General features: G+C 38.3%; 1 protein-coding gene across 2 annotated transcripts in view; it reads right to left on the reverse strand.

Annotated features, from left to right (window-relative positions):
- LOC106130993 (scavenger receptor class B member 1) overlaps positions 1–13,522 on the reverse strand; it is a 74,797-nt gene that overhangs the window by 3,812 nt on the left and 57,463 nt on the right. For both annotated transcript variants that reach the window (XM_060952909.1, XM_060952910.1), the window contains 7 exons: positions 9,632–9,770; positions 8,845–8,972; positions 7,925–8,009; positions 7,253–7,386; positions 4,093–4,214; positions 2,991–3,125; positions 1,426–1,544 (listed from right to left, as the gene is read on the reverse strand). In XM_060952909.1, the coding sequence (XP_060808892.1) occupies positions 1,426–1,544; positions 2,991–3,125; positions 4,093–4,214; positions 7,253–7,386; positions 7,925–8,009; positions 8,845–8,972; positions 9,632–9,770 (862 nt within the window). The remainder of the gene's footprint in view (positions 1–1,425; positions 1,545–2,990; positions 3,126–4,092; positions 4,215–7,252; positions 7,387–7,924; positions 8,010–8,844; positions 8,973–9,631; positions 9,771–13,522) is intronic.

Below are 13,522 nucleotides of genomic sequence, written 5' to 3' on the forward strand. Positions count from 1 at the left end.
CTTGTGTTACGAGATACTAACTCAACGATACTATATTTCATAATAAATACGTATATAGATAAACATCCAAGACCCAGGCCAATCAGAGAAAGTTCGTTTCTCATCATGCCCTGGCCGGGATTCGAATCCGGGACCTCCAATGACACAGACAAGCGCACTACCGCTGCGCCACAGAGGCCGTCATAATATAATAAATAACCAATTAAGTTGGTTTACTGCTAGATAATGCTACTAGTGCCGTGTGGTTCCCGGCACTATTACAAAAAAGAATAGGACCACTCCATCTCTTTCCCATGGATGTCGTAAAAGGCGACTAAGGGATAGGCTTATAAACTTAGGATTCCTCTTTTAGGCGATGGGCTAGCAACCTGTCACTATTTGAATCTCGGTTCTATCATTAAGCCAAATAGCTGAACGTGGCCATTCAGTCTTTTCAAGACTGTTGGCTCTGTCTACCCCGCAAGGGATATAGACGTGATCATATGTATGTATGTATGTAATGCTACTAGCATTAAGTCCGCTAATTGTGCTGTATCTACATTTGTATTTTGTGCAATGTAGTTTATATAAATAAATAAGTTACTTTAAGGAAACGTGTCTTTTTTGTGAATAATAAATAATACGAGTAGTTTAGGAAGTATGGTTGAAATTTAGGAATAAAAATATACTAAAAGAGTAAGAAGGAGTACTGAAGAGGAGATAAATAATTAAATGTAAAGCACTGTACTAACTATATTTAAAGAAACCAAATAATAATAATATTATATAACTAGTTGTGCCCGCAACTTCGTCCGCGGGGAAAAGTTATTTTGTGCATCATTGAAGCCCTCAAGGATGAATAAATTTCCCTTTTTTTTTTCACATTTTCCATTATTTCTTTGCTCCTTATAGTTGCAGCGTGATGTTATAATAGTCTAAAGCCTTCCTCGATAAATAGTTTATTCAACGCAAAAAGATTTTTTCAATCCGAACCAGTAATTCCTGAGATTAGCGCGTTCAAACAAACTCTTCAGCTTTATAATAATATTAGTATAGATCACAATACATATATTGGACACATACATGATTAATAGTAATTAACAATGAGAATGTGCAATGTGCATGGATGTACCACGAACAATGATGGACAGTGAGAAAGTCCTGACTCGTCATAATGACGCAGGTGTAGACACCGCGACGCTGATGATTCTGCCAGAACCGTAGATGAGCTCAGCGAAGCCACGCGAAAAGGAGAAGGGTACATTTTTAGGATATATTATTTCGATGGACTGCAGTGTAGTTTGTTCCGCAGCTTCTTCTACACATGCGCTTTGGAAGCGGTAGTAGTTATAATTAGATTTAAGTGATGTGACGTCACAAAGTGATACCTCGTATCCAATTTTGAAAATAAATCTATTCTATTCTATTCTAGTGTAGGTAACTTACGGGCTGTATCATGAAATATGTCTCGTGTTTCTTCTTCTGCGGCTTCAGACCCTCAAAATCGTCCAGAAGCGATGGTTCAGCATCATAGAAATGAGGATATGACAGGTACACCGGCGCGTCTGGGAATTAAATGCGAGAATGTCAATTACAACTAATAGATAATCTATTAACTATTACCATTCCATCTCTTTCCCATGGATGTCGTAAAAGGCGACTTAGAGATAGGCTGACAAACTTGGGATTCTTCTTTTAGGCGATGGGCTAGCAAACCATTACTATTTGAATCTCAATTCTATGAGTAAGCCAAAAAGCTGAAGTGGCCTTTCAGTCTTTTCAAGACTGTTGCCTCTGTCTACCCCGCAAGGGATACAAACGTGATTATATGTATGTATTATGTACAACTAATAATATACTCTGAATTATAAAATAGAACATAGGAGTGACATATATACATACATACATATGATCAAGTCTATATCCCTTCCCTAGACAGAGCTAACAGTCAAAGCAAAAAATCAAAAACCCACGTCACATCAGATTCTCATCGATGTAAAAGGCGACTAAGGGAATAAGCACGCAATATATCTTGTCAGTTTCCCCTACAAGTTGCGGTGGTCATAACTGAGTCGTATTGTGTAAAAACCTGACCTACCTAACATTTCCTATCACCACCACCACCTATCTTTTTGTTACATACATACATATAGTCACGTCTATATCCCTTACGGGGTAGACAGAGCCAACAGTCCCGAAAAGACTGAATGACCACGTTCAGCTGCTCGGCTTGATGATGGAATTGAGATCCAAATAGTGATAGGTTGCTAGCCCATCGCCTAAAAAAAGGATCGCAATTTTATAAGCCTATCCCTTAGTCGCTTTTTACGACATCCATGGGAAAGAGATGGAGTGGTCCTATTCTTTTTGCTTTGGTGCCGGGAACCACACGGCATCTTTTTGTTTTAGACTATAATGTCATTAGTATATAATTTTATTTTTTAAAAAGGTGCCCTCGGAAGACCAGCGTAGTGGTTACCACCGCAACATTATGCTGAGAGGAAGCCTTTTTGATATTCACAAAAACGCACAAATTGTAAAATTCTGTTACTTAGTTTAGTTAAGTTTGTGATGTCAAATAAAATATTATTCTTTCTTTCTTCTTTCTTTCTTTCTAACCCAGGATTATAATGGAAGGCGCACCCCGGGCTCCCGTTCAGAGAGGTGAGGATTTCAGCCAGGTTTTCACGCGAAGCGACTCCCGTTTGACCTCCGCAACCTTTGCAGGGGAACCTGACCCGTATTGGATCGATCATGGTCACACATCCAGTTGCCTGAATGCGCAGGTACTTTATAAATAAATAAATATATACGGGACAAATTACACACATTGAGTTAGCCTCGAAGTAAGTTCGAAACTTGTGTTACGAGATACTAACTCAACGATACTATATTTTATAATAAATACTTATATAGATAAACATCCAAGACCCGGGCCAATCAGAAAAACCCGGGACCTCTGGTGCCACAGACAAGCGTACAACCGCTGCGCCACAGAGGCCGTCACTTACTGTATTGACAGGGGCTGATGTTCTGAAGCCCCCGTGGAGGGCATTTCTCATCTTGGCAGTAGCATTTGTTGTCTGGGTTCACGTCGGCACATTCGAAGGTGGAGCTCGGAGGAGTGTATAGTCCAGTCTGGATGTCTGTTAAATAAGTAGAGGAAATTTACGAGAAAAAAATATATACGAGTGTTATAGGTAACGGTAAAAAAGGTCTGGTGAAAAGGCAATAAAACAGCTTTTAATAGAAAAATGTTATACCACTGTTATTTTCTACAAGACAATTTTACATAATAATTCGATTTAATTTATATATAACTAGCGACCCGCCCCGGCTTCGCACGGGTGCAAAATTATAAATGTTATTTAATACATAAAAACCTTCCTCTTGAATCACTCTACCTGTTACAAAAAACCGCATCAAAATCCGTTGCGTAATTTTAAAGATTTAAGCATACATACAAACAGACTAAAATAGCGACTTTGTTTTATACTATGTAGTAATGATTCTTATTCTTGTTGTGTGTACTGACAGTTACAATTTTATTTCAATTTTTATGTTGACTTTATTTTTATATAAATGTATGTAATTAATTATTGTACGTCTGTAAAGACAAGACTCAGTGGTACTCTATACAATTAATATTATCTTTTTGCCTGTGCTCCACAATAAATAGATTTGATTTGATTTGAAAACGCTGCAGTGTACTTTGTTCCGCCGCTTCTTCTACACATGCGCTTTGGAAGCGGCATTAGTTATAATTAGATTTAAGTGATGTGACGTCAATAAGTGATACCTTGTATCCAATTTTGAAAATAAATCTATTCTATTCTAACTTTGGAAGGTTTGAAAGTTTGAACATAATCCTAAAATTAACTTCTCGAAATGTTAAATATAAAATTCTCGTGTCAATGTTCGTTCCCGTACTCCTCCGAAACGTCTTGACCGATTCTCATGAAATTTTGTGAGCACATTGAGTGGGTCTGAGAATCGGCCAACATCTATTTTTAATACCCCTCAGTGATAAGGGTTTTTTTGGTATAATGGTTATTTAGTATAAAAATATTTTTTTTAACTAGATTTAGGATTAAAACCAAATAATGTACTTACGATCTTTGTATACATCCCCTCTGTATTGCAGCGGCAGAATCCTGCACAGGTCCTTGTCGTAAATGTGGACTATGTCTTCCTTAGTCACCGACCTCGGCGGGAAGAACGAGCCTTCTGACGCTCTGGAAACAAATAAGGTTTTATAACATACATACATATGGTCACGTCTTTATCCCTTTTTGCGGGGTAGACAGAGCCAACAGTCTTGAAAAGACTGAATGGCCACGTTCAGCTCTTTGGCTTAACGATAGAATTGAGATTCAACTAGTGACAGGTTGCTAGCCCATCGCCTAAAAAAGAATCCCAAGTTTATAACATATATACATATAAATATATACTTAAATCACGCCTCTTTCCCGGAGGGGTAGGCAGAGACCACATCTTTCCACTTGCCACGATCCCTGCACACTTCTATCGCTTCATCCAAATTCATAACTCTCTTCGCGCAAGCTCGTCGGTTTCGGGTACTCTTGACCTAACCTACCATAGGTACATACATACGTATAATTACGTATTTATTCTTTACGGGGTAGACAGAGCCAACAGTCACACAAATACTGAAAGGCCACGTTCATTGGGTTAGTGATGGAATTGCGATTCAAATAGTGACAGGTTACTAGGCCGTTGCCTAGAAGAATTCCAAGTTTATAAGCCTATCCCTTAGTCGCCTTTACCACACGGCACAGTGGAAACAAAGGGAGTGACATTGGCTACTTTGTCTGGAATTTCCCGTCTCATCTCATTGCCAAACAGCTGAACGTGGCTTGTCAGTCTTGTCAAGACTGTTGGCTCCGTCTACCTCGCAAGGGATATAGACGTGATATATGTATGTTTGTTACTCCCGAAGGTCTATTCTACGGGGTGTGACGGAAAGGGTATCATATCGAGTACAGTTTTATTTTATTCAGTCAATTTTATTTGTCTTTTTTTTTTAAACTAATTAAAATTAGTTTTTGAGTTTGTTCGTTACAAACATACAAATATACTCTTCTCTTTATTAATAATGTGGACGTAGGTAGACGTCGATTAAGCGTGGGTTTTCACCAGGATACCACATTTCTCGAAACAAGTCAATAAGCAAAACAAATATACTCAAACGTCGTTTTACCACGAACACAACTGTTTAAATATATATATCCTGACACGGCCCTTATTATTAACAACTAACGACTTTCGTGAATAGCTGCGTAGGTAAGTCGTACATCCATACGTATATACTATCACGTCTTTATTCCTTGCGTGGTAGACAGAGCCAACACCCTTAAAAATACTGGAAGGCGGCACGTTTAGCTGGCTATCACATAATTAAGATTTAATTCGTGACTTGTTGCTAGCCCATCGCGTACAAGACGAATCGCCAAGCTTTCCTTAGTCACCTTTAACGAAATCCATGAGAAAAATATGGAGTGGTTCTATTCAGAAAGTATCGAAAACCACACGGCGAAACTGATCGAATCTTATCACTACATAGTATAAAACAAAGTCGCTATTTTAGTCTGTTTGTCTGTATGCTTAAATCTTTAAAACTACGCAACGGATTTTGATGCGGTTTTTTGTAACAGGTAGAGTGATTCAAGAGGAAGGTTTTTATGTATTAATATTTAAGTAATAACATTTATAATTTTTCACCCGTGCGAAGCCGGGGCGGGTCGCTAGTTAAATATAACTTAGACATTGAAATAACATATAATAAGTTTAAAGTAGAGATTTAATGCGAACAAAGTCGAAGTCAAACAGCCGGGGTTTTCTTAAATTATCAATACATACATACACACATATGGTCACGTCTATATCCCTTGCGGGGTAGACAAAGCCAACAGTCTTGAAAAGACTGAATGGCCACGTTCAGCTATTTGGCTTAACGATAGAATTGAGATTCAAATAGTGACAGGTATAGCCCATCGTCTAAAAAAAGAATCCCAAATTTGTAAGCCTATCCCTTAGTCGCCTTTTACGAGCACCGATGGGTAAGAGATGGAGTGGTCCTATTCTTTTTTCATTGGTGCCGGGAACCACACGGAAAATATCAATATTTATCATAAACATGTACTTGTTAAGCAAATAAATAAAATTGTATGAGTTTATTAGTGTAAATAAGACAGTGATGAAGGTTGGTTTATTGTGTAAACTATTATTTATTGTTCAAACTATTATTAATTGTTTTGATATTCACACAGGGAAGTTAAATAAAGAAATTCTTGTAACAAGAAAACTGAATTATATTTAAACGGAGATAAATTATCAATCAATTTATACAGAAACCTTTCTTGTCATTGTTACTACTATATCTATACTAATATTATAAAGCTGAAGAGTTTGTTTGTTTGTTTGTTTGAACGCGCTAATCTCGGGAACTTCTGGGACAATTTGAAAAATTATTTTTGTGTTGAATAGACCATTTATCGAGGAAGGCTTAAGGCTATATGACATCATGCTGCAACTTTTAGGAGCGAAGAAATAATGGAAAATGTGAAATAAAACGGGGAAAATTATTTATCCTTGAGGGCTTCAATGATGCTCAAAATAACTATTCCACGCGGACGAAGTCGCGGGCGCAGCTAGTGGAAAATAAATTCTTCAAACAAACAAACTCTTCAGCTTTATAATATTAGTATAGATTTTGACTCTAATTTCTCTTTAAATTTATTTCATCGCTTTTGGTACCTAAATATGTATTGTATGTAATGTACAGAAATTAATTTTTTTATGTTTTTTGACTAAAATATTTTTTAACTAAAAAACGCTATTTTTGCTAACCTTATGATCTGCCACAAGTAAATGACGTCATTTTAGATCTCAATTTAATAATGAAGCCATACAGCTGAACGTGGCCTTTCATTTTTTTCGAGACTGTTGGCTCTGTCTACCCCGCAAGGGATATAGACTTGACTATATGTATGTATGTATGCATACATACTTGGCTATTTGGCTTAACGATAGAATTGAGATTCAAATCGTGACAGGTTGCCAGCCCATCGCCTAAAAAAGAATCCCAAGTTTGTCAGCCTATCCCTTAGTCGCCTTTTACGGCATCCATGGTAAAGAGATGGAGTGGTCCTATTCTTTTTTGTATTGGTGCCCGGGAACCACACGGCACTGTACAAATATGTATGTAGGTATCCGTCTATTTAAGTGTATGTATGTATGTATTAATTCTTACCTAATATTATTACAAGGCCTGTCCTTCCAATGTGGAAGATGATCAGCCCCGTTAATCTTGTCCAGGTAGCCAAATCGTTTCATGGAAGTCTGTCCAGTGTATATTGTTGACACCTCATCTAGCGTACCATTTCTCTGAAACAAGAGATGCCGAAATTTCTTGGTCGAAAACCTGACTCACCCAATCCAGGGTTCATGGTCAAAGGCGTACCCCGAGCTCCTCTCCAGAGTGGTGAGGATGCGACCGGGACTAAAGCCAGAAGAAAGGATTCTCTCGTCCACATTACGAGTTTATCATTTTTCTAAATAAATAAATAATCTTTATTTTCTCCCATACAAAAAAAAGGTTTCACTTATAAGATATTCACATATACATATCGGGAGACTGTTAATGATAATTATAAGGATAATTGTGAAGTTTACATACATACATACATAAAATCACGCCTCTTTCCCGGAGGGGTAGGCAGAGACTACCTCTTTCCACTTGCCACGATCTCTGCATACTTCCTTCACTTCATCCACATTCATAACTCTCTTCATGCAAGCTCGGCAGTTTCAGGTACTCTTGACCTGACTCTTTACCAGGACGTCCTAAATTTGATCAAGATACGTTCGTCTAGGTCTGTTGTGAAGTTTACTTTATTAGAATTTTTAAAAGAGTGGTACTTACAGCGAGCAAAAGCCCCATTTGACTATTGGGCCGCTTCCCTTTTGGATAGAAGATATGCGCAAGAGTTACCAATGGATCATTGTATCTGAAAGTCAAGCAAATAAGTTTATCATGCACTTATATAAAAAAAAATATGGAGGCCGAGTAGGTCCCAGCATCAATAAAAAAAAAAGAATAAGACCACTCCAACTCGTTCCCATGGATGACGTTAAAGGCGACTAAGTGATAGGCGTATAAACTTGGGATTCTTCTTTTAGGCGATGGGATGCCTGTCACTATTTGAATCTCAATTCATTAAGCCAAACAGCTGAACGTGGCGTACCAGTCTTTTCAATAACGTTGGCTCTGTCTACCCCACAAGGGATATAGACGTGATTATATGTATGTATAAATGAAATGAATTTAAAAAAATATATGTATGTATTGTATATGAATATACATTTTTGGTCATTATTATGGAACATCACTTAATAATTGTCATATCTTTTGATTTCACAACATTGGTTGACGTCAAATAAATAACTTAAAACTAAGTTTTTTAACTAAGCGTCAGTGCAGAAGAAGCGATAACAAACTGCACTGCAGCATTGTTATGCTTAACGATATTCCCTGCTAATGTTACCGATATTATCATTATCAAGTTGAAATCCTACTACTATTATAAAGGCGAAAGTTTGTATGGATGTTTGTTTGTTACTCTTTCACGCAAAAACTTCTGAACCGATTACCATGAAATTTGGTATGTAGGTAGCTGAAGACCCAGAATAACACATAGGCTACTTTTTATCCCAGAGTTCCCGCGGGATTGATAGGGTTTCCATGCGGACGAAGTCGCGGGCGGCCTCTAGTATCAATATAATAGATGTGATATATCGATAATCCTGGCAACGTTACGCACGAGTTGGAAGACGAAAGATTACCCAAAAACTAGTTCTTCAGCCGTGACCTGGACGAAGGGCTTGGCTCTGTCCTTGTACGTGATCGCCAGGCCGGAGACCAAAAGGTTGAAGAGGAATCCGGCGAGGTTAGGCGAGAAGGAGGTTACGGTCTGAAAAAAAATTGTAAAAAAGTAATTTATAAAATATAAATAAGCGCCGTGTGGTTCCCGGCACCACTAGAAAAAAGAATAGGACCACTCCATCTCTCTCCCATGGATGTCGTAAAAGGCGACTAAGAGGTAGGCTTATATACGGGACAAATTACACAGATTGAGGTCAGCCTCGAAGTAAGTTCGAGACTTGTGTTACGAGATACTAACTCAACGATACTATATTTTATAATAAATACTTATATAGATAAAGATCCAAGACCCAAGCCGATCAGAAAAAGTTCGTTTCACATCATGCCCTGGCCGGGATTCGAACCCGGGACCCTCCGTTGTCACAGACAAGCGTACTACCGCTGCGCCAAGGAGGGGTCCATAAATAAATAAATATATACAGGACAAATTACACAGATTGAGTCAGCCTCGAATTAAGTTCGAGACTTGTGTTACGAGATACTAACTCAATGATACTATATTTATTTATATATAATAAATACTTATTATAGATAAACATCCAAGACCCAAGCCGATCAGAAAAAGTTCTTTTCTCATCATGCCCTGGCCGGGATTCGAACCCGGGACCCTCCGTTGTCACAGACAAGCGTACTACCGCTGAGCCACGGAGGGCGTTCTTAAACAGATTAAATATACAGTACTCTTACCAGCAAAGGTATGTTAGGCACAACAAGTTTCTGACTCTTGTCCACAGACATCTCAGGAACGAATCTAAGGATCTTGTTGTGTTGGTATGTCACTGTGTCGTTATCGTGGAAACGTATGTTCACCTTCTCCATGTCTTCTCTGTAACAAGGCGGATAAAATCTATACATATAATAAATCTGTAGAAGGGTCCATTCTGTACATTGAAAAAATTGAAAAAATAAATAGCAGGGGGTGTTACTGGATCGATACCAAACCCAAATATGTATTTAAAAAATTTTTTGTCTGTCTGTCTGTATGTTCAGGAATCACGTGGAAACTAACGGTTCGATTTCGATGAAACTTGGTATAATTATACCTTATTATCCTGGGCATAAAATGGGATACTTTTTATCCTGAAAAAATACGTAGAAAAAAATCTTAATTTTTCAGTTTAAGCGATCTTCTTTAACTAAAACATCGAAGCATGCTAGAAATAAAACATCCACGCGAAGACCGACATCCGCGCGGACGGAGTTGTGGGCGGCAGCTAGTTATAAATAAACATACATAGGCTTATAAACTTGGGATTCCTCTTTTGGGCGATGGGCTAGCAACCTGTCACTATTTGAATCTCAATTCTATCACTAAGCCAAACAGCTGAGCGTGGCCTATCAGTCTTTTCAAGACTGGTGGCTCTGTCTACCCCGCTAGGTATATAGACGTGATCTTATGTATGTATGTACATACATAGATGCGTACACACAATACCTTAAGGGGTGGACAGAGTCAACAATGACGATTCCGGTAATGGCTTCACCTATTTATTTATGTATATTGGTTATTTACATACATACATATGGTCACGTCTATATCCCTTGCGGGGTAGACAGAGCCAACAGTCTTGAAAAGACTTAATGGCCACGTTCAGCTATTTGGCTTAATGATAGAATTGAGATTCTGACAGGTTGATAGCCCATCGCCTAAAAAAAGAATTCCAAGGTGGTGAGCCTATCCCTTAGTCGCTTTTTACGACATCCACGTGAAAGTAATGGAGTGGTCCTATTCTATTAAAGTGCTTGGGACCGCACGGCATTATTTAGATCGTAATTATACAACATCTCTAGATAGAGATAACTAGAACACAATAATTATCTAGACCTAGAATTTCAAAGACCATATTCAACAAGGCCTTTATAAAGGAAAAAATATTTATCTACATTTTAATTGTTTTAGATCGGATCTTAAATGGTATTAATTTATCTTGACTTCTAACTATAACTTATGTGTAGGAGCTGAGTGACTAAGTTATAATTGAAAACTATCTTTTAGAGGCGGCTTCGTCCGAGCGAATTTAGCGCGACGTGATATCTATACTAATATTGTAAAGCTGAAGAGTTTGTTTGTTTGAACGCGTTAATCTCAGAAACTAGTGGTTCAAATTGAAAAAAATATTTTTGTGTTGTATAGACCATTTATCGAGGAAGGCCTTAGGCTAAATAAAATCACGCTGCAACTATTAGGAGCGAAGGAATAATGGAAAATGTGAAGAAAAAACGGGGAAAATTATTCATCCTTGAGGGCTTCAATTATGCCCAAAGTAACTATTTCACGCGGACGAAGTCGCGGGTACAGCTAGTGTATATATGTAAGGATCAAGGCAAGTGGAAAGACGTAGTCCCTGCCTACCACTCCGGGGAACAGGCGTGATTTTATGTATGCGACTGTGTGCTTTTCAAGACTGTTTCTACCCCACAAGGGATACAGACGTGAACATATGTATGTACATTCAGTCAGAAAAGTATCGGGAATGGATTATTTATTTATGGTTCCAAATTCAAATTTTTGTTTTTTTTGTTGTTTTTAGATTGGCACAACTGTTTTCCATTTTGGCGCGGAGTTTGAGTTGCATCTGTTGTTTACATTAAATACAGTGCTATTTTTAGTTATATCATATCTAGTGTGTATTGCTAATTTCATAATGGATAAAAACATCGAACAAAGAGTTTGTCTTAAATTTTGCATTGCCAATGGAATATCGTGTTCGGAGTCACTGAAAATGTTACAGAAGGCTTACGGTGAATCGACTTTATCAAAAACTCGTGCTTATGAGTGGTACAAAGCGTTCAAAAGCGGTCGAGATGTGATGGAAGATTTGCCTCGTAGGCCATCAACGTCTGCAACTGAAGTTTACATCGCAAAAGTGAAGGAAATAGTGACTGAAAATCCTCATTCAACTTTGAGAGAGATAGCCACCGAACTTTCTGTATCTCACGAGTCGATCCGTACCATTTTAACTAATAATTTGGGTATGAAACATGTTGCCGCTCGGCTAGTCCCAAAAGACCTGAATTTTTTTCAAAAACTCAATCGCATGAGAGTCGCTGAGGACATGCTAGAACGAGTCAATTCCGACCCAACATTCATGAAACGCATTGTTACTGGTGACGAGACGTGGGTTTACGAGTTTGACATGCAAACTAGTCAACAAGCTTCGGAGTGGCGCCTTCCAACTGAACCGAAACCGAAAAAACCACGCCAAAGTCGTTCAAAAGTCAAAGTCATGTTGACTGTTTTCTTTGACTATCGCGGTGTTGTGCACTCGGAATTCTTGCCGGAAGGTCAAACGGTAAATAAGGAATATTATTTGAGTGTTATGCGGTATTTAAGAGAGCAAATCCGACGAAAAAGGCCAGATTTGTGGAAAGAAAATTCTTGGATTTTGCACCATGATAATGCACCTTCGCACAAGGCCATCATTGTGAACGAATTTTTAACCAAACACTCAACAAATACCATCGAGCAACCACCATATTCACCAGATATGGCTCCAGCCGACTTTTTTCTTTTTCCTAAACTCAAATTACCACTTCGTGGCACCCGTTTTCAATCGGTAGAAGACATAAAAGAGAATTCGCGGCGAGAACTGACCTCAATTCCGGAAACAGCGTTTAAAAAATGTTTTGATGATTGGATTATTCGTTGGCGTAAGTGTATCGTTTCTAAAGGAGCATATTTTGAAGGTGATAAAATAAATTTGGATGAATAACAAACAGTTTGAGTATTATTGATCTTTTCCTGCTACTTTCTTGACAGAGTAGTATGTATGAGTGTGTGTAGATACGTAACAAATCTCAATTTACCTACTTTAGCTGGAATTACATACGCAAATATTCGCGAACGTGTTATATAGGGTAAGCGCAATATTGAAAAAAACTGCGCGCGCGCAATTTTCGTGTGGTAACCGAGCTGTGGTGTCGTTACGACAATTTGTGTTTGCACACGTACAGGCGTGGTGACAAGTGTGTATAAATATATATATCTAGACATATAATCACGTCTGTATCCCTTGCGGGGTAGACAAAGTCAACGGTCTTGAAAAGACTGATAGGCTACGCTCGGCTTCTCGGCTCGGTGATAGAATGATGAATATATATATAAAACATACACATACATACATACGGTCACGTCTTTATCCCTAGTGGGGTAGACAGAGCCAACAGTCTTGAAAAGACTGAAGACCCAGGCCAATCAGAAAAAGTTCTTTTCTCATCATGCCCTGACCGGGATTCGAACCCGGCGCCTCCGGTGTCACGGACAAGCGAACTACCGCTGCGCCACAGAGGCCGTCGTTAATGTTGTCAGAAAAAAATATAGAGAATCACTTTTGCCGCTAATTATACCAGCATCGTGAAGAAATGTCCGTTGTGCTATGTAATATCTGTATGTCTGTCTGTACGTAATGGTCACGTCTTTTATTTTTAACCCCCTACGGAAAAAGTGGGGTGTTATAAGACTTGTATGTCTGTTTGTGTCATGAAAGCTCACAAACAAGTTAAGTGTTTTTTTTTTATTTTGGATTAAAGGTGATTTTTTGATGATAAATTTTAGATTCAAATAGTTCCAGTTCGCTA

The sequence above is a fragment of the Amyelois transitella genome, chromosome 30, assembly GCF_032362555.1.
Source record: "Amyelois transitella isolate CPQ chromosome 30, ilAmyTran1.1, whole genome shotgun sequence".
NCBI lineage: Eukaryota > Metazoa > Arthropoda > Insecta > Lepidoptera > Pyralidae > Amyelois > Amyelois transitella.